General features: G+C 35.6%; 1 protein-coding gene across 1 annotated transcript in view; it reads left to right on the top strand.

Moving 5' to 3' along the window:
- LOC110022567 (DNA-3-methyladenine glycosylase) overlaps window positions 1-19,728 on the top strand; it is a 32,444-nt gene extending 12,716 nt beyond the window's left edge. The window contains exons 8-11 of the mRNA XM_020721578.1: window positions 7,623-7,746; window positions 18,883-18,953; window positions 19,060-19,117; window positions 19,414-19,728. Of these exons, the coding sequence (XP_020577237.1) occupies window positions 7,623-7,746; window positions 18,883-18,953; window positions 19,060-19,117; window positions 19,414-19,577 (417 nt within the window). The 3' untranslated portion in view covers window positions 19,578-19,728. The remainder of the gene's footprint in view (window positions 1-7,622; window positions 7,747-18,882; window positions 18,954-19,059; window positions 19,118-19,413) is intronic.
- The last annotated feature ends 500 nt before the right edge of the window (window positions 19,729-20,228 follow it).

Here is a 20,228-nt window from a genome sequence, read left to right as displayed (position 1 = left end):
TTTAACCTCCTATCTGCTGAAAGGGTTACAATTGTTGTCTTCTACTATGAAGACTAATGGTAAGTTGATGGCTTTACTGTAGAGATTAGCTTTACCTGTTATTATCAAAACTAAAGTTGTTTCTTTGGTGCCTTGGAGTAAACTGAGTGCACCTTTCATCAAAATAAACATTGATGGATGTTGGAAAAGTAATTGTGCTAGTGTTGGGGGAGTTTGCAGAGAGTTTTTAGGTTCTATTATATGTTGGTTTTCGGCTGGTGTTTTCCTATCGCCCTTTGGTTGCTGAGGCTGATGCTTTAGTATTTGGTCTTCAGGTGGCTCAAAAATATGGCTAGAAATTTATTATTCTCGAAACTGATTCTTTGATATTATGGAAATAGTGTAGGCTGAAAGAGAATCACCATTGGAATGTTAACATTCAAATGAAGAGAATTCTTGATTTGTCTAAACACTCGGTAATCTGCTGGTCTCATATCAAAAAAGATATATGGTTGCTCCTTGGGCGGCTAAGGCTGGATTGAAACTACATGGTGCTTTGGTTTCCAAGTTTATTCCAGATGATCTTTTGAAACTAGCCTTAAATGATATCTGTTAGTCATGTTTTGCTTCTTTTGTTTTGGGTTTGTGTGTTGTATCTTGAGTTTCTTTGGAAAAAGGACCTTTAGATTTTCTTTATCTTGCGTGAGTTGTATGTGGGAGTTAGTTAGGTCCCTTTGCCTTCTTTTGTAATTCTTTTTTTGATGAAATGCATAAGGAATAATGTTCTTTCAACCAAAAAAAAAAAAAGTTTATTATATGAATATTATTACATTACTCGGAGTCCTTGTATGATATACTCATATGTAGTGGAATCTAAATTTTAGATATATAAACTACTTTTAGGCAATTATACTATCACAAAAAGTTCTCCCAAACTTATCTTCTATGATACACATATCACATAAGGACTTGCAATAAAAGAATAACATGTGTAGGCAGGGAATATATCACAACAGGAAACACATTGCTGCAATACTAAAAACATAATATAAAAGCTAACATGAATCACATAAGTAGCACATCATAGAACTACTGAAAATAGTAAACTCAACACAAGTGAAGTCAACAATATCACATAAAAAATAGAAAATGAAACACATTTAGGAATCTACCATAGCATATTCACAAATAAATAGATAGAAAATAAAATATATCACATCACAGTGCCACAAATAAAAAGGACATAAAAACAGTCCCCAACTAACACATCCACAAAAATATCAATCAACCATATATAATAATATCCAAAGATCAACAAAGTAAAAGCAACAAAAGCATAGTCGAGATTCCTTGAGAACTCCTAAGTTTCTCTTCTAAATCACATGCTTCCTTCTTTCATTTGGGCGACAACTAGGGATTATGGACTGTGAAAATTGAAGAAGCCTAAAGGAATCACATGGTTAAATAGGCGCTGATGCTCAACTCCTAGGCGACAATATGAATTTGAAAAGAGGTATGGCGCCTACTTTTTTTCAAGCAGTGCTAAGGCGCTGATCAAAGGGGAGTCTGGGTGCATTAAACTGAGCTTTGTGGTGCTCACTACCCATGTTATAGTGCTTGGGTGCTAGATATGGGTGCGTGGCCACAAGGTCCAAAAAATGCAACACTTTGTTTTTCACCCCCTAAGGCAAATATAACACCTCATGCAAGCATACAAACATCACACTTACAATCAGAAGCAAGCTAAAGCAACAAAGTTAAAGCAAATAAAAATCAAACTATAAGATAACGTTTAAGTTGCCTCTCAAGTAATACTTGGTTTGGTGCTCATAGCTATATAGAGTCAATTCATTTCTAAAATTTTTCTCTATGATCAAATTATCTTTTCTAGTAGTCCCCGGTCAATCTCCCAATATTCTGATTGTCTTGAAAAGTTTTCCAATCCATCAAACTTCAGTCCCAATCTTAAATCTTCTTGAATTACATGTATTCTTCTCTATTCCTTTGTTAAGAAATTTTTGCAATTTCTCAATCTTAATTCTACAACACTTTTCTACAGGTTATATAGGGGGTTGTATCATATTATAAATTCTAAAATTATTTTTTGATCCAAAACTCTCATAATTAACTCTTCTTTGTATAAATCGATGTGTTCTTTTAGTGGCAAGAAATGTCTGCCTACTCTATTTGGGATCTCAGTATTTTCCTCCTTGTCCAACACATTAAAATCTGTTGGGAAGATGAACTTATCAACTTTGATTAAGACATTCTCTATCACCCCTTTGGGATAGGTGAGAACGGTTAGTTAACTGCAGGGCCTCCATGTTAGGCTGAATTTCTCATAATCCTAATATCTTAAAGATGAATAAATGCATAAGGTTGATATTGGCTCTCAAATAATATAAAACCTTCCTAGAGAATTTCTCTCCTATAACGCAAGGGAAGGTAAAGCTATTCGAATCTTTAAATTTTTGTGGTAGTTTTTTTTTAAGAATATCACTACACTCTATTGGGGCAACAATGTCAAAATCGCTTAGTTTTCATTTCTTGTTTAGGATGTCTTTCATGAATTTAGCATATCTAGGCATTTGTTCTAAAACTTCAATAAATAAAATGTTAATTGTAAGCTTCTTGAACATCTCTAGAAATTTGGAGAACCGTTGGTCTTACCCATGCTTTTGAAGTCTCTGGGAAAAAGGTGGTGGCGGCCTCTCTTGTACTATTCGAGGAGGGTGTTTTATTTAAGTATATGGTAGGTTTTTCTTCAAGTCTTTCAAACTTTGGTTCTTCTTTGTTATAGTCCTCCCTAACAATCTCCTCTAACTCCTCACTCCTTAGTCTAATGGTGTTGCACTACTCCACATTTTGGTCCTTTGGATTCATCACTATGTTATTTGGTAACGTCTCTTGGTGTTTTTGACTCAATGAGTTAGCTAATCACTGTAATTGCGTTTCAATGTTTCTTATGATTGCAGTATGACTCTGTATTTGATTCTCTATATTCACTACCAATTTTTTGAAAAATACTTTCTTCTTCCTAAAGTAGGGATTATAAGTGAATTTAGGTTGGTAAGCTTTTCTCAGGTTACTGCTACTATGGTTGTTCTAATTTTCTATAAGATTGGATTAGTTGTTACGTCACTGCTAGTTTCCTACAATTTGTTTATTATTATTTTAGTTGAAATTGTGGTGGTTCTTCTAGCTTAGATAATAAGTATTGGAACTTGTGTTGTTGAATCTATTTCTTTTGGCATTGAGTGTCTCTAGAGAAGCAGTACTAGATTCACCTACTTGTTCATAAATAATTTTATCACTTGGTAGGGATCTTTGATACTAACTTTTGAAGTTATGATCGCTAAAACATATGTTATGAACGTTGACTACATTCCTAGGGATAACTCTCGGAGGGCCATTGAAAATTATTTGTAACTATTTTTTCAATCAATGAATAAGTCTCCTCAAATGATTTGGACATTAGAGACCCCAATTACAACATCTATGATTGGCCTTAATGATCCCGCCAGCCTATTATAGAAAGTTTGAATGATCAGTTAGATAGGGCGTGATGCGGCATTTCCTAAGAAATTTTTTTAATTTCTCCTAGTTTTTATAAATGTATTTACCATCTAACTGGGCAAAGGATGTGATATTATTTCTAAATTTGGTAGTCTTAGCTCGAGGGAAAAACTTAGTCATAAATTTTTGAGTTAGGCCATTCCAAGCAATGATCGACACTGATACTAAAGAGTTCAACCACATCTTAGTCTTATTTTTAAGTGAGAAAATGAATAATCTAAATCTAATAACGTCATTAGAGATACATTATACCTAAAGGTGACACAAAGTGTTAGAAAACTGGCGGTATAATGGTTAGGGTTTTCTGTGGGTGATTCCGCAAACTAATTATTATAAATCATTTGGATGATGATATGTTTGAGTTCAAAAGAGTTGGCTTTTATGACTTGGTTATTGTTCTTCATTATTGCCACTAGTTTTTTTTTTTAGGTTTTATGATTTTTCGGATTTTTATGGATGTTTTTTCAACTTTAGGGTCAAAAGACACTAAATTAATGATTCCAGCCATACATATGCAAGTCTATAACTGACAAGTGAGTGACCTCAAACTAGCAAAAGACCACAATTCAATAAGCAAAATTTTCTAAAAAATAAAGTAAAATAAGAATATATGCAAAAAACAAAAACAAATATTATAAAGCACGATTTTTATTGGATTTTTAATAACACGGAAAATAATAAGAAAATAGTAAAAATAACAACAAAATAAGTTTCAAGTTCATATTCTAAAGGTTTGATCAAACTTCTCCTATAATAGAAATTTAATAATATTCCTCGACAATAATGTCAAAAAGTTGATGTCAGATTTATTGTGAAACACACGACAATTACACAAGTATACGCGTTGTTCTAGTAATATATGGATTTAAGTTTGTATATCGATCTCACAGGAGACTTATTAATTTCCATAACATGCTAAAATCTTATTTACAAATCCTAAGTTCAGCTTGAATGTTTGAAATTTTGGTGAATTTTTAAAGTGTTTAATCCTAAATTGCAAAAAAAGATCCTACGGAATGTGATTAGGGTTTTTCTGACTATGATAAAAAAAATATTAATGTGATTAAATCGTGTAATTCTTCGATATTCTTCGAATTGATTTTGAAATGAATGTTATCAGCCATGGGCAAATTATTCTTAGCATTTTCAAAGGTTATAAGAAGCGTTAAAACCTCGTATTTCAGTTAAGTTAGCTTAATGCAAAATTTCCCCATATTTCTCAAGTCCCCTATCCAGGTTGCAATATTCTACTAACCACATTTTTATTCTACTAGATTATTGTGTGTTACCCCACTTGTTATTCTATATGATAGTGAAAAATGTTATATGAGGAGATTTTAATATTTCAATTGGTCAGATTGAAAGTAAAATAAGATTGAAAGAATAACACAATAACATGCGGTTATTTTAGGGAAATCTTAGAGAAAATTCATGAAAAATATGATTCATGACATTATCAAATCATAGAAGCATGAAGACACTTAGTTGTCACACATATTTGAAGAAAACAACGATAAATCCATTTAAGTCATAAAATAAGTGTTTGCAAGCAAAGTACGATATAATCATAGTTTATCCTTTTTGAATTACACCGCAATACTCTCCTCACAGTGAATTTTCCTTGTTTTGATATTCAAAGTACAAGCACTAACTTCTTTGCAAATCTCTTCCAATTCTCATACAAGTTACAGATCTCTAAATGGTGACAGGAAAAAATGTGATAATTTTATTCCTCTTTTCTGTCTCTCCACACACTATCCTTCCTAACCCTCCAATTTAACCCATCGGACATGAAACGAGGTCAATTAAACATCACAAATTGTAACCCAGCGCATTTGGTTGTTGGATCTTTGGCGTTGGGGTATTGGGACCTAGCATTTTGGGGTTGAGCACTTGGCGCGGGATGTCAAACTCTCTGGGTAGTGGGGGCAAAAATCTTGGTAGTGGGCATCTAGCGCTGGGTCCTAGCGCCTGAGCGTTGAGCTGTTGGCGTTCACTTTTTGTCTTCTATGTATTTGGTGCGTCCCCTAATTGGGCGTCTGGGTGTTGGATCCTAGGCTTCGGAGCTAGTTTTGGTGGCTAACCTGGGAGCCAGTTCTGGCGATTTAGTCGCATTTTCATCAATTTGTTCTCCCAACAATCTCCTAACTTGTATCCTGCAAAAGATAACAAAAACACATTTATAAGCGTAAAACTTACGTAAAAGTGGAATAGAACACAACACTAAAAATCATATTTACACACCAAATCACATCCAGTTGATAGGTTGGTTGATCTTTATTTGATCATGTGCATGTGCGACTCATTTGATCACATGCATCTCATTGCTCTCACATTGACGTGCGTGTATTATCACGTTCACGATCCCTATTTAATCTCATGCATTATTGGGATCACAATCTGCGTTCATTTGAGCACATCTCACCGCGTTTGTGATCTTTATTCTACCATGAGTATCTTGCCACGATCATGATCTCCATTTGATCACATGCATCTTGATGTTGTTGTGGTCGACATTTGATCGGGCATTTCTCATTGCTATTTTGACCTTTGTTAGACTGTGTGCCCCTTGCTATAATCACAATCATGATTTGATCAGATACTCGCCACTGTCGTGATCTATCTCATTTGTTTATACACAACTTGATGTGATCACAATCCTTGTTTGACACTTACATTTTCTTGCGCTTGTGACCTCTGTTCTATTCTTGCATCGTATCATGACAGTGTTTGATTTGAGCTTGGTGAGTACAAATTATTCGTTGTTTAAAATATATTTGGGTTGAGGCTTGATTCTAGATTTGCTAAAAAATTGGCTTATATGAATTTAATATTTTATATAAAATTTCAAAAAAATAATTCCAGCAGGTTTAAGGCATTTTTGAATTCAGAACAAAGGGGTTCCTAATATTAAGGTTTCGTTTGAGAAGGCGGTTAAGCATCGCCTGTTGCAACGAATGTCGACACGTCGTTTTTTTGGAGTAGCATTGCGCAAGCATCCCTGAAAGTTAGTTTGCAAGAATGACAATTTTTCACTGTTTGACATCGCAGGCAGCCTAAGTCTACAACTCCACCCTAGCCTCCCCGTTAGTGCCTACATGGGATTGCTATCCAAAGGCCTACCGCCTTTACCACATTCTGAGCTGCCTCCACAGCATAGGATGCAGGCTTGACATCCCTCGGTTATTAAAACGTAATCTCAATATTCACTGAAAGAATACCATGCCTGTCTTCATTCACATGGCGGCCCAACACACCGGCGTTCATCACCCATATTTTTTTTAACGTTCGGCGCCAACCATTTTGAGGCTTAATTCATTGACAATATCTTAATTCATTGACAACCATTTTGAGGTTTAATTCATTGACAACCATTTTGAGGCTTAATTCATTAAGCCTCAGTTATCTTGATCGGTTTAAAAAACAATGCATTAACATTAGTAAAGTAGGGTGAAATTTGAGTTTGCTATATTTAAATTAAAAGTCATTTTTATTAAATATTTTGTATTAAAATCAATTTTGATATTAAATTGTTGATATAATATTTTTAAATTTAAAATCATTGTTTGCATTTACATTCATGCATTTAATATATATGTTAGATATTTAATCATTAAAGCTTGCCCTTATTAATATTAAATTGGATATCATTTTTTGTTTTAAAATAAATTTTATGAACTTCACCTGTCCCATTAATGAAATAAATAGGTCTGTATTTAAATTAAATAGTTTTAGCAACGGTAGAGTTCAATTTAATATTAACAAAAACGATTGAATTTAAATGTAAATCCAACATTCAACGCCCAAGTTTTTCATGAATATTTACTTTTTGGTTCTTCAAGATTAATATTATTTGCTTAATTTTGAAACCTAATTTTGATATAAAGCAAAGTATGGAAATTATTGCATTTTGTGGTCATTATTTTTCATGCTTGTAATAAATTATAGTAGTTTTTATATAACTCGAGAAACGACATGATTTTAAAATATTGTCTAATTTTTTCATATCTTTGATAAATATGACCTTGATCATGCACTTTATGAATTGATGAGTGGTGTGGTGGTAGTTTGGCCCAGGAGGACATGCCTATGTTTATCTTTGCTATGGTCTCCACGTGATGCTAAACATTGTGGCTGATGAGGAAGGAGTAGGCGCTGCAGTGCTGATACGCTCTTGTGCCCCTGTTAGTGGTATTGCTCTTACTTGGATGCGAAAACTAATTTTTTATTCTTTTAAGATTGGGAAGGTTTGATTGGCTCACTATTCGATTTTGCACGGCATGCTAATGTAAATGAGTATTTATTGGTGATAGCATATTCCTTTTTAAAATATTAAGGCATATAGTTGTGCTTTTGCCTCACATCTCATATGTTGACATTAGATTTAGTTTTCTTAACACTTTGCACTTCCTTAGACTGCCTAAAATAATTTTCCACTCCTTGTTTGCTCTCTTGCAATCAGAACTTGTAATGTAATTGTAAAAAACTGGTTTGGAGAGAAATAATTCTCTTGATTTTTTTTAGAAAGCCCAAATGCTAATATATTAAAAAGAAATAAGGATACGTATAGATTGTGTGAAAGAGCCCAAGTATGACACCCTTTCTTCACGATAACCACCACATACAAAATGTTTCAAAAAGAGAGAAAATACAGAAAATTACATGAGAGACCTAAAGAAAAAAAAAAAATAAAAAAAGGCCAAAATACGTAGTATCAGGTAGCTAAATAGCGACCCAATTTTGATTTGTCTTTGCCCCTAGTTCTAGGAATGGAGTCAGCTAATAAATTGGTAAGAGGAGTGTCATTGTCAATAGTGACCAAAGTATCATCCAATAAGTTCCCGAGCTCGAGTCGGCCTCTAGTTTTCTTCTTCCTCCTAGAATAGATCTGTCATTCCTCATCTAAAGATTGGCTCGCCTGATAAGTTGATTGGTCTAAAGTGTGTCGGACATGTATAGGATGTTGAACATTAAAAATAACTGATTATTGTACCAGCTGATTTTTTATTAGATCAAAGGAGCACTATCGTGTGTCTTGGCATGTAAGTGAGTCTTCTTCAATAACAGTGAGTGGTAACAGTGAGTGGTATAAGTACTTTTGGATCTTTACCTGTAGTATGGTGTTCTTCTTCAGAAACTGCGATGCTGGGTAGAGGATCAGGTTGCACCTTTTCAGCAGGGATGGTAGGTGGCTGATCTTTAACGATATTCGGTCTTAGATAAGGATGCAAACGATAGTAAACAGTAGAACTGTGGCTAAACATATTACAATGAGAGCAATAAGGAGGGTGTGGTTCTATTTCAACCTTTTGTCAATACCCGTTATGAGTGGTTTCAATTCATACCTCATATGGAGCTGGTTGAGTGATATCCCTCTCAACTAACACACACGCCACAGAGGGTTTGGTAACAGCAAGCATAGGACTATCAACTTTGAGAGGCTTTCCGTAAGCAGTTGCTAAGGAGTAGAAAATTTTCATGTTGAACAGTTGTAATTTTAACCCCGGAAGCTTTATCCAAATAGAAATGATAGGAGACTCCGCTTTTGGATCAAAATTGACAGTACATTTCAGAATTTTCATAAAACGGTTGTCAATCTTGATAACTTTTCGAGAAAATATACGAGTGTAATCAGCATCATGAGATAGTTGAATAAATATATGCCGACCGTCAATTGATATAATATTTCAACTACTCAATAGCTTCATAGCTTCAAAATCTTTTCTAACGATCTCAAGTTTTGGGTTTTCATAAATGAATTTTTCCACTAGAGCAAAACACAAAAAAGATGCGAGAGTACTGGTTTCAACTTCAGTGAGAATAAGAGCAGGCTACCCATTTTTATACCAAGCTTTTTAATAAAAGTGTGATCCCCACTACCTTCAAGAGCCTCGTGGAAGGATTGTGTAACATTGCAGGACTTATCAATATGGAAACCAGACGGCGTAGCTTAACAAATTGTTGTGTAGTGCGAAGGAGGAAACCGAGATGGTCTTAGAGAAGAAGAAAGTAGCGGCAGAAACAAAATTGTGGGAGGAGGGGGTGTCGAGCAGAAACAGTTGCGGCGTAGCTACCGAGTGGAAGTCGCAAGCACTGCACACGACGACGACGCATGGTGCAGCCAACGTGAGGTCGCGAACCTCTGCCAGACACATCGACCGCACGACGCTGCCCGACAACGCGAGCTCTTCAGCTAGACTGAGCCGACGACGAAATTGAAACTGTGGAAATCAGAGTACGACGCGATATTCACGCGATATCCACGCGCAGCAGACGCTAGGGTTCGCCGTGAGGCGAAACCCTAGCAGAACGGAGATAGAGGTGTCGAAAGCAATCTCTCCTAATTTACAAACTTATCAAATATATCTAACTTAAATTATGAAAGGAAATAATTATTAAATAAAAAAAAACATAGAATGGGAAGGGAATAACTAATCAAGATTTTTCTAAGTTATCCAAATCAAATTTTCTAGGATCTTTTCAAATTTTCTCTAGGTTTTTTTCAGATTTTCACACTCCCTCTCAAACTGGGTCATGGATGTTATAGAGACCAAGCTTGGTATTGAACTCTGAAAAGGTGCTTAAATGAAGAGGTTTGGTGAAGACATCAACAACTTATAGGTGTGTTGAGATGCAGTTTAATTGTATAATTCTCCCATAAATCTTTTCAGAGATGAAGTATCTATAAATTTCAATATGTTTGGTTTTGTTATGATGCATAGGATTCTTGGCCATATTGATAGCTGTTTGGCTATCACAGAACATGTGTATGGGCTTATTGGAGGTACATCTCAATTCTCTTAACAATTTATGAGTCTAGATCCCTTTACTGATTCCCAAGTTGAGTGTCCTATACCCTGATTCTGCACTCATAGAAACAACCACTCGCTTCTTATTTCACTTTGTCACTAGATTTCCTTATACACATGAGTAATAACTTGTGGTGGACCTTTTATCAGTGAATTCTCTGCCCAACTAGCTTCAGTGTAGACTTCCACTTCTCTATTCTTGGTTTTCTCAAAAATTGATCCATAATCAGGCGTATTGTTGAGAAATCTTAGAATTCTATACACCATTCTCAAAGTGTTGTTCATTTGGGCTATTTATGTGTTGGCTTACAATAATGATAGAGTGTATAATATCTTGTGTCGCATATGATAGTTAGATGAGTTTTTATACCAATTTTTGTTATATTTTTTTATCTATAGAAACTAGGGGTGTAAACGAGCTGAGCCTCGTTAAAAAATACCATTGTTCGTGCTCAACTTGTTTATATTTAGAACACACAAAATTTGTTCGTGTTTGGCTCGTTTTATTAGCGAGTCGAACACAAGCTATTCGCGAACAAAGAGTCGTTTTGACAACCCTAGTTGTGCAGTAGTAGAATGTTAGTTGAGACCAGGTAAACTAAACCATACCCTAAAGCGAGATTTAAATGTTTTTATTTATATTAAAATATTATTTAAATATAATTTAATATATTTTTACTTCCTTTTTTTATTAATAATTTTAATTGATTATAAATCTTTGTAGCCTTGTAGATAATTAAATTATTTTAATATACTTCGCATTAATTTTATGTGTGTGTGTGTATATATATATATATTGAAAGATCAAAAAGGCTAATATTTAAATAGAAAGAAAGATACAGATACAATGTGTGGGAGGGTCCAAGCATGGTACCCTGCCCACACAAAAATCACAAATGGTTCCAAAACTAGAAAAATACATTATATGGGGGTTCATCAGGGCCATTAGACACCACCTGTCTGGTAGTATCCTCCCCAGGTGGAACTAAAAAACTAAAATGTCCAGAGCAGTGGTTCCACAGCAGTGGGGTTAGACCCATCCTTATTCACTTGAACATTCGATTTCAAATTAGGATGACGTTTGTGGCATTTATCAAGGACATAACCAAACATCTTATAGTGGGTACAATATGGGAGTCTGTGCTCCATGACAGTTTGTTGTCAATAACAATTATGGGTTGTGCCCGACCAGACTTCAATAACATCAGGTATAGTAATATCTCTTTCCACAAGTATTCTGGTCATCGAGGGTCTGGTTAGGTTGAAAGTAGGCAGATCTAGCTTCAAAGGATCCCCAAGAATGACCCCAAAAGAGTGGAGAACCTGATGGTGAAAAAAATGCAGCTTGAGACCAGGTAAACTAAACCATACCGATACAGTGGGAGTTTCATGATTTGTGTCAAAATCCGGAGAGCACTTGAGTAGCTTCATACGTTTACCAACAATGTTAAGATATTTTTTAGAGAAAATCCGAGTGCAGTCTTTAGGCACGGTTAACTGAATCAAAACATGTCTCCCATCCATGAGCGTCCATGAGCACACTTTCCACTTTCTTGCTAATTTGAGGTCATCAAATTTTTTCCTGATAACCTCTATAGGCGGGTGTCTCGGGGGTCTCCACTAAAATTTTTCAATTAGAGCAAACTTGAATTTGTCAGTCAAGGTTAAAATTTCTGACTCAAAGAAAAAGAGTGTTGTCTTCTCACTTTTCTTGCTTGCATTCTTAATAAAGGAGCAGTCACATGTACCATCACGATTCTCCTTATAATTGAAGGGGAACACAACCGTCGTCTCCCCCTGAGGATTACCCACAACGTTGGCAAATGAGATTTTTGTCAGGTTCAACCGAAGAAGAAGGAAGCTCCATCACAGCAAGTAGAAGCCCTGCAAGTCGGGCAGAGGGCCGAAGAAGTCTGGGTGCTGTGCAGAAGACAGTTAATCGCAGACAGGAACTGCAAATGAGCTCGACAGAGTCGAAATCTCAGTTTGACAAAAGCCGCGCAAAAGAACCGCGGCGAGACGACGCTGCAGAAGCAGGAAACGAAGCCGCAGAGCGCGATCAACCCTACAACGAGCAGTGAACACAGGCGCAGCTCGACGAAGCAGACGATGGAAACAGAGGAGCGTACCCCCTTCTTCTACGATAGTGGAATTACAGCAGCAGAGAGGCTAGAGTTCGCCGTGAGGCGAAACCCTAGCACAGTTCGACGAAGCAGATATATATATATGGATATCTAATGCAGCTTTCATTATCACCAACATTAGAAGAGAACCGACATTAGAAGAGGAAAGGGCTAAATCATGAGTACTATACTCAACCGAAATTTTAGGTGAATGTGGACTTGGTTTTTTTTAGCAGCTTTTGGCTTATTGATCAAAAGAAAATATGTTGAGATTCTCATACCTATTTTACATTATTTTTGATGATATTGCACTTTAAAGAAATGTATTTTTGATGTTTTGTTACAAGTATGATGAATTATGGTCATTGGAGCAAAAAGATGCAAAAACGGTGTAATTTGGAGCACAAACGAGCAAGAAATGAAATTTTGCCCTGTCACATTTCGATAAGTCTTTCGATGTTTAATCTATTTTATACTTATTGCATATTTTTGAATGAGATTACACTTTAAAGGAAGGTTTTTTTCATGCTTATTTTGTAGGGGAAGGTTTTTTTTCATGCTTATTTTGTAGGGCTATCTGTTAGGAACACAACGCAACTGAAATGGGGCGAAACGGAGCTAAAACGGAGCGAAACGGTGGAGCTGCGCAGTCTGCTCGCTGACAGCGCCCAAAACGTCGCCGACGGCGAGATTTACCCGAGAAGACCAAAAAATGACAGAAAAGCTCACTGACAGAGCCCTCGAGCCCGCCGACGGCGCCCGGGACGATTATGGACCGACTTTTGACGGTTATGGGCCGAAATTCAATGTATTTGGACGTTTTTTGAAAGGACTGGAGATTTTGAGAGAATTTGTAAGGAAATGTTCTAGCATTGCATGGATCGAAGGGAGACTTTGAGGGAGAGATATTCGTCTTTCTTCAAAGGGAAAAACTAAGTAATGTGTTCTTCATTATCTTTTGATTTTTTTAAACACTTATCTAGTGGATTTGCTTTGGTTAAATGAAGTTTACATTGTGTTTTTTCGTGCTTTGTGATGGGCTTCTCTTACTTTCTCTTCTTGTTTGGAAATAATGATATGAGAAGATTATGCTGTTATTTTCATTTTAATTTTCTTTTGTAATGAGTAGAATTCATATTTAGGATTTTGTGATGCATATTAGAAACAAATTTAATAATCAATGTGATGATTTTTTACTTGCACTTTATTTACATTACAGTAAAGACCTGTTGTAGTGTTAAAATTCGTTGTAATTGCATTAAGACCCGAGAGGGTCATATTCTATGGATGGTGAAGTTCACGAAGGTTGGATGCAAATAAATAGGAAAATATAATTTGATGGGCGTAGAATTGAAGATTTTAGGGTGACAGACTAAAATCTCCAATTCGGTCCTATTGTTTGAGTACTGAAGCGGAGATGTTAGCCCTCAGGCGAGGGGAACGTGGGAGCTCCGAAGTGAGAGCCGGTGTCCTTCCAGCCTAGAGCTGGTGTCCTTCCAGCCTAACCACAGATTCAGTAATCAAGCATAGGATTAGTCTTTATGCCTGAACCAAAGGATAAAAGATAGGATTGCTCCTATTTGACACATACAATATTTAATGCATCTTCATTCATTTACATTATCCAATTCATTACATAAGAATAGTAGTTTTTAATATCTCAAAATTCTTCAAACCAATTCATCCAAAAAGGCTTATCTTTAGTATTAATATTTGCATTTAGTTATAGTTACTATCTTTACATTTAACACTTGCATTTAGGAGTAGTTGCTAGATAAAATATCATTTTAATCGACATTCCAAACTAAGGACTAATTGTAGTAGACTAGAATTTGATTAAGGACCTCTTACCTCGCTTCCCTGTGGGATCGATAAACGGGACTCCACTAGAGCTCTGTATTACTTGAGCGATACATATACTTGCGTTTGAAATTGTAACTTTACAAAATCATTATAAATATATAAATTTGAGTTCATAAATTTTTGCATATTAAAAATTGCTGTCAACAACCTAAGAGCAGACAAAATCAAAGCAAAGGTTTGTGGGGATTTAAATCTTCTAGCTTCTAGTAGTGGTATCAAATTCGTGTATTTTTAGGTATATAAAAAGTCGTTGTCACTTATAAGTTGTCTTCCACTGCACAATATTTTTCTTTCTTCTTCTGTACACGCATTTCTTTGTTTTGAACTTTATGTTGGGTTGGTTGGACATCCTCATCCAGGATATGAGGACTAGGTGGAGTAGTTGGTGAGGTTTTGTAGGTGTCATCAAGTGCAATACAAAATTGATGTTAATTTGCACTATCCCAAAACATCAGATCGATGGTAGTGAGATTGATTTTTAAAAAAATGTAACATTCACAAAACTGTAGTATTTTCTGATAACAGGGGAGTATCACTTATACCCCATTTTGTTGGTGGCATACGCAAAAAAAAATACACTTGATATATTTAGGATCAAATTTTCTGTGATTTTGAGAATGGTTGTGAACAAAGGATATCCACCCTAAGATTTTAAGTGAGATAGTAGAAAAGAAATGTATGATTTAAGGTTAAGTAACCATCAAAACATGAAGAGATATTTTGAAGTTAAGTACCCGACTAGATATTAGATTGATAAGGTATGTTCAGTAAGAACTACTCCCCAAAAATGTTTAGGAACTTGATGGGACATCATAATTGAACGGGATACCTCAAGGAGATGCATGTTCTTTCTCTCAACTATCCCATTTTATTGTGAGATATCAATACATGAACTTACGTAGATTATTTCTTTTTTTGAAGATAGGACCCAAGGATGAAGTTGAAAATTTTCTTTGCATTATCAGTTTTGAGGATCCAAATTTTGTATGGAATTGAGTTTAAGTTATGTTATCGAAGTTTTGGAAGATTTGTGTTGTTTCAGATTTCTTCTTCATCAGGAGTACCCATGTGGTTCCTAGTATGGTTGTCGATAAATGAGACATTATCTGACCCCACTTAAGATAAGACCCACAAATATGATTGTGGATAATGACAAAATGGTGTGAGGGTTTGTACAAAGTTAGGTAACTATTTCTAGTATGTTTGACAAGTTGACAAATCTCACATTAATAGAAACTAAGTTTTTTATTGAAAAATGAATGAGGATACAACTTAGCGACATAATTGAAATTGGGACGACCCAACCGACACTGTCATAACAAGACCCAATTTTTGACAGACTTGGACTCAACAGAAAATGAAGATGGGATCATTAGAGAGGCATAAACTTTGATGTTTTTTAGCACTGTCAATCACCTTCTCCAACTCCACGTGATATTCACAAGAGTTTGTAAGGAATTTAGTTATCCATTTCATATCATTAGTAAGCTTATTGATTGAAATCAAATTGCAGTCCAGTTGTAGAACATATAAAATCAAGAAAAGAGTAATATCTTGAAAGAGCTTCACATCTACCATTCCGGTAATATTTGATTCTGATCCGCCCTCAAGTCTTACTGATCTTGATGTGGAGGCCTCTAGCTAGTTGATTAGTGCATTGATATCTCCGATCATATGATTAGAAACTCCTAAATCTATGATTCAAGTTGTAAATCTCCCATTATTGACAAGATAAAAGAAAAATGTATTGCATTGGCATGCCATGAGGTTGGTGTACTAGTCTGAATTACCTCCAAGAAGTTTTTCCAGTATTTCAAGTTGCTCCTTGGTGATTGATTTAACCAACCATTCAAATGTGGTAGCAAAAGTTTTTCCAATATTTCTTGATCTTGCCTTCCCTTCACAAGCTTCCAGTCTGCAATCTTTTTTCATAAATTTTCAAATATTTGTCCTTCATATGCCCAATCTTCTTGCAATAGTCCCATGTGGGACAATACTTCTTGTGCTTTGAGTAATGGGACGAGTTATGAGTGTATAGGGTTGAGCTTTCAGTACTTGGTGACCCTCATTTCTAGTCTTCATCGACTTTTTTCCCCTCTCCTCTTCTGACTTAATAAAAAGTTGCATGGTTGGATGGAAGGGGCTTTGTTCTCATGATCGCCCCTCTCACCTCATCCAGTTCCTGAGCCAGTCCTATTATGAATTTGATGATTCTCTTCTTCTCGATAATGGATTTAAATGTCATAACCTCATGCAGATATTTTCGCTTGTCTAAAACATTTTCCATTGTAACCAATACTTTGTCAAGTTATAAAAGTATTGGGTGACACTTAGCTCTTCTTGACGATGGTCATGAAATTTGGCTTTGATCTCAAATAATTCTGCAGTGTTTTTAGTGTCAGAATATATTTCTCTTGCGGTCTCTCAAATTTCTTTGGCAGTTTTGTAGAACAGAACATTTTTTCCGATTTCAGTGATCATTTAGTTGACTAGCCAAGGCATAATCATATGATCTTTATTCTTCCATGTATGGTTGTTGGGGTCAATGATCTCAGAAATTGTGTCTTCTCTCGTGGGATGTTTCTCTTTCACTTTACAAAAAATGTACATAAACATGAATTTGGACCATTGAAGTTAGTTATGACCATTGAGTTTATGATTTATGATAAAGCTAGAGTCGTCTGGACAAAACCCCAATCTCTGATTTGGAGTCGAACTTGACGTCAACCCTAAGCTTATTTAAGGCTGCCTCTAGTTGCTGGACTGAAGCTTTTGCTTTCTGCCACTTCTTCTGCTGCTGCTACTATTGGAGGATTCCGCTGGAGGAGGAAGGCCTGCAGAAAAGAATCCGGAAGGGAAAAAGTTGACTGTCTGACGAACAGAGGAGGGCCTGCAGGAAAGATGTTATGGCTAAGAAGATGAGGGCATGCAGGGAAGGAATTTTTTGTGGCAGAAGGTGTTCTTGCGGCTGCAGCAGTTCTAGCAGAGTTTTCGGATGGGAAATGAGGAACGTTTGGAGAAGTGATTCTGGTTTGCCGTAGGAACATCTGCTGGCTGCTCCTGCGGCTGCTGTGCTTGCCCGGGAAGTTCTGCTGCGGTAGATTACTGGAGAAATTTCTGCTTGCTGCTTTTTGCTTGGGAAGTTCTGCTTGTCATGGAGGTAGTTCTGCAGCAGTAGATTTGAGGAAATCCTCTATGGGAAGGAGCTGCTCTGCTTCCTGCGGCTGCTTGTCAAGAAGGTGGATTTTGTTGCTGCTGAGGGAGAATTCCGTTGCTGGCAACTGCAGGGGAAGCTTCGTTGGAGGCCTGTAGGAAAATAGGTGGGTGCAGGGTGGATTTTGGAGGCTGAAAAAGAGATCTAGGATTTGTTTCTTATCTATGATACCATGTAGAAAACAGGTTTAGAGAGGAAAAATTTACTTAATTCGCATTATTTTCATGTAGGGTGCATATATATATATACATATATATATATACATATATATATATATATACATATATATATACATATATAGGGAAGGCAATCTCTCCTATAATTTACAAGTTTATCAAATATATCTAACCTAAATTAGGAAAGGAAATAATCTTAAAATAAAAAAAAATAACACAAAATAGGAAGGAAATAAACGAATTAAGAGTTTTCTAAATCGTCCCAATCAAATCTTTCAAGAACTTTTCAGATTTTCACAGTAAAATGAAATAAAAATGCATTTCATTTTATTAATCAAGTTTAAAAGCATATAAAGAGAATACTTTCTCCCAGCATAAGATAGCCTATTTATTGTTGGACTGTTTTGGATGTATTATTTTCTATTGCAACTAAGATGGAACGACACATGTTAAGTCATATGAATGAGCTAGGATTTATATTATATAAAATGAAACATGCCAAAAGCTTTTTTGATGGAAAATAGTGATTATTGGAATGATAACCCAAATGATAATGTAATGAATGATTTAATCCCAAAAACTATACAAAATTAACAAGCAATTGTAGTGTAATCACCACCACTTGATTCCGAACTGCACCAAATTTGAACTCATCAAGAATATTAGCAGGCCAATAACAAGACATACAAAAGAAATTTTATCGAGGAAATAGTTTATCAAATTAAAAAATCTTGACCCCACACTTGTTCAAGAGGATGATTTCTCAAGTATTAGGTAGTACCCTTGTATTGCACTTAAAATAATTGCACATTCAATTTGCACACCCATGATTAGGGGAGTTGGTGAGTCAAGCTGCCCGCAAGTCAGCTTGAGCTCAACTTACCTGAGCTCGCAAGTCGAGTTTATTGAGCTCCATTTGCAAAATTGAACACATTAATGTGGTAATATTTTGTATTGATTCTATCTTGTGATTCTATAGTCGAATATACTTTCATTTATTAACAAATTACTTCGTCCACCAAAATTCATGTGGATACCTGAACTCCCTCTCATCTGTATCATTACACTGATTATTGTATTTTTTAGGGTTGGTCAATGTTATATTTTGCATGCACTATTGATAATGACCCGCATTCTGACAGGCCTGGAGACCATCCAGCGGCGCCGAGGTCAGAAAACTGATAAGCCTGTCCTGTTGACAGGGCCAGGAAAGGCTAGTTCTCTCTACCCCCCATCCCGTCTTATTGCGGAAAATATTTGTTGTTTATAATTTTGAAAGTCACCACACTGATGGGCGCCTTTGGAATTACTCCTGTTAGGTTGGGCAAGCACTGGGGCTCTCCACTTCCTGGTCGAATCATCCCCTCTACATCCCTGGTGCAATCTCGATTTCATATTGGGGCGTTTACATGCATACCACCCAATTCTTATCCATTTACATATTTAACAGCAAAATTTTACTTTTTTACATTTATGTTTTATACCACGCCAGTTCTTTCATATCACATAAAAAAGTCTTTCATGTATATGTAAGATGTTTATGTAAAAATTAAAGTTTAGGTGTTAGATATGTAAATACACAAAAATTGAGTGGTATGTATTTAAATTTCCCTTTCATATTTTATTGGTGTAGTGCTTCAATGAATCATTTTTTTTCTTTGTTGTAATCTTAGGTGGTTTGGAGCTACTGGATGGGCCTGAACCGGAAAATACTTTGGTTGGTCCCAGAGTTGGTATCGATTATGCATTGCCTGAGCATGTAAATGCACCATGGAGGTTTGCTGTTGCTGGGAGCCGTTGGATCAGTGCCCCTAAGAACACCCTCAAGCCTTTATAGAAAATGGTTGGTTTTCTTTCACCCTCATTATTTTGTTTTTTTATTTTCATATTCCATAGCTATAATTTCCTTGTTTATTTGCTTGCTTAATGCGTGTATTGTAGATTTACTTGTTATTTTGTAATTATGACATCGATATTACTGTCCACACTTTCCCTTGATATTTATTGTATTATAATACAAATTTTGATATTTTGTAAGATCAATTTTTTTGTTAAGATATAATTGTTTAAGTTCTTAATTGTTATCTTATCAAAATTTCAAAAAATTAAAAATAAAGCAAAATCTTATTGACCTCAATACATATTTCACAGTTATCCCAATCAAATATGATGACATTAGTGAACAATGAAGGTAGCCTTGGTTCAAGTTGCTGCTTACCATAAAAATTACTACAATGTCGCTGGTTTTGTAAAACGGATTATGCGGCCACATCCGAAGTGCACCTTTTAGACATTTCATATGCAAGACAAGTGGGAAAACAGGACTTATATACATGCAATATATTTTTTATATATTTAGATATATATTGAATGTTAGAAAATTCATGGCAAAAGATTGAGAATTTTGCCTTTTAGTTTTGTACGGAATAGCACATACACAAATATGAAAGAATACACATAGATACTAGAATTTGTACAATTAAATTAA

The sequence above is a fragment of the Phalaenopsis equestris genome, unplaced genomic scaffold, assembly GCF_001263595.1.
Source record: "Phalaenopsis equestris unplaced genomic scaffold, ASM126359v1 Scaffold000197, whole genome shotgun sequence".
Classification (NCBI taxonomy): Eukaryota; Viridiplantae; Streptophyta; class Magnoliopsida; order Asparagales; family Orchidaceae; genus Phalaenopsis; species Phalaenopsis equestris.
Note: the sequence above shows the minus strand (reverse complement) of the source record. Positions and strands in the feature narration are given on the sequence as shown.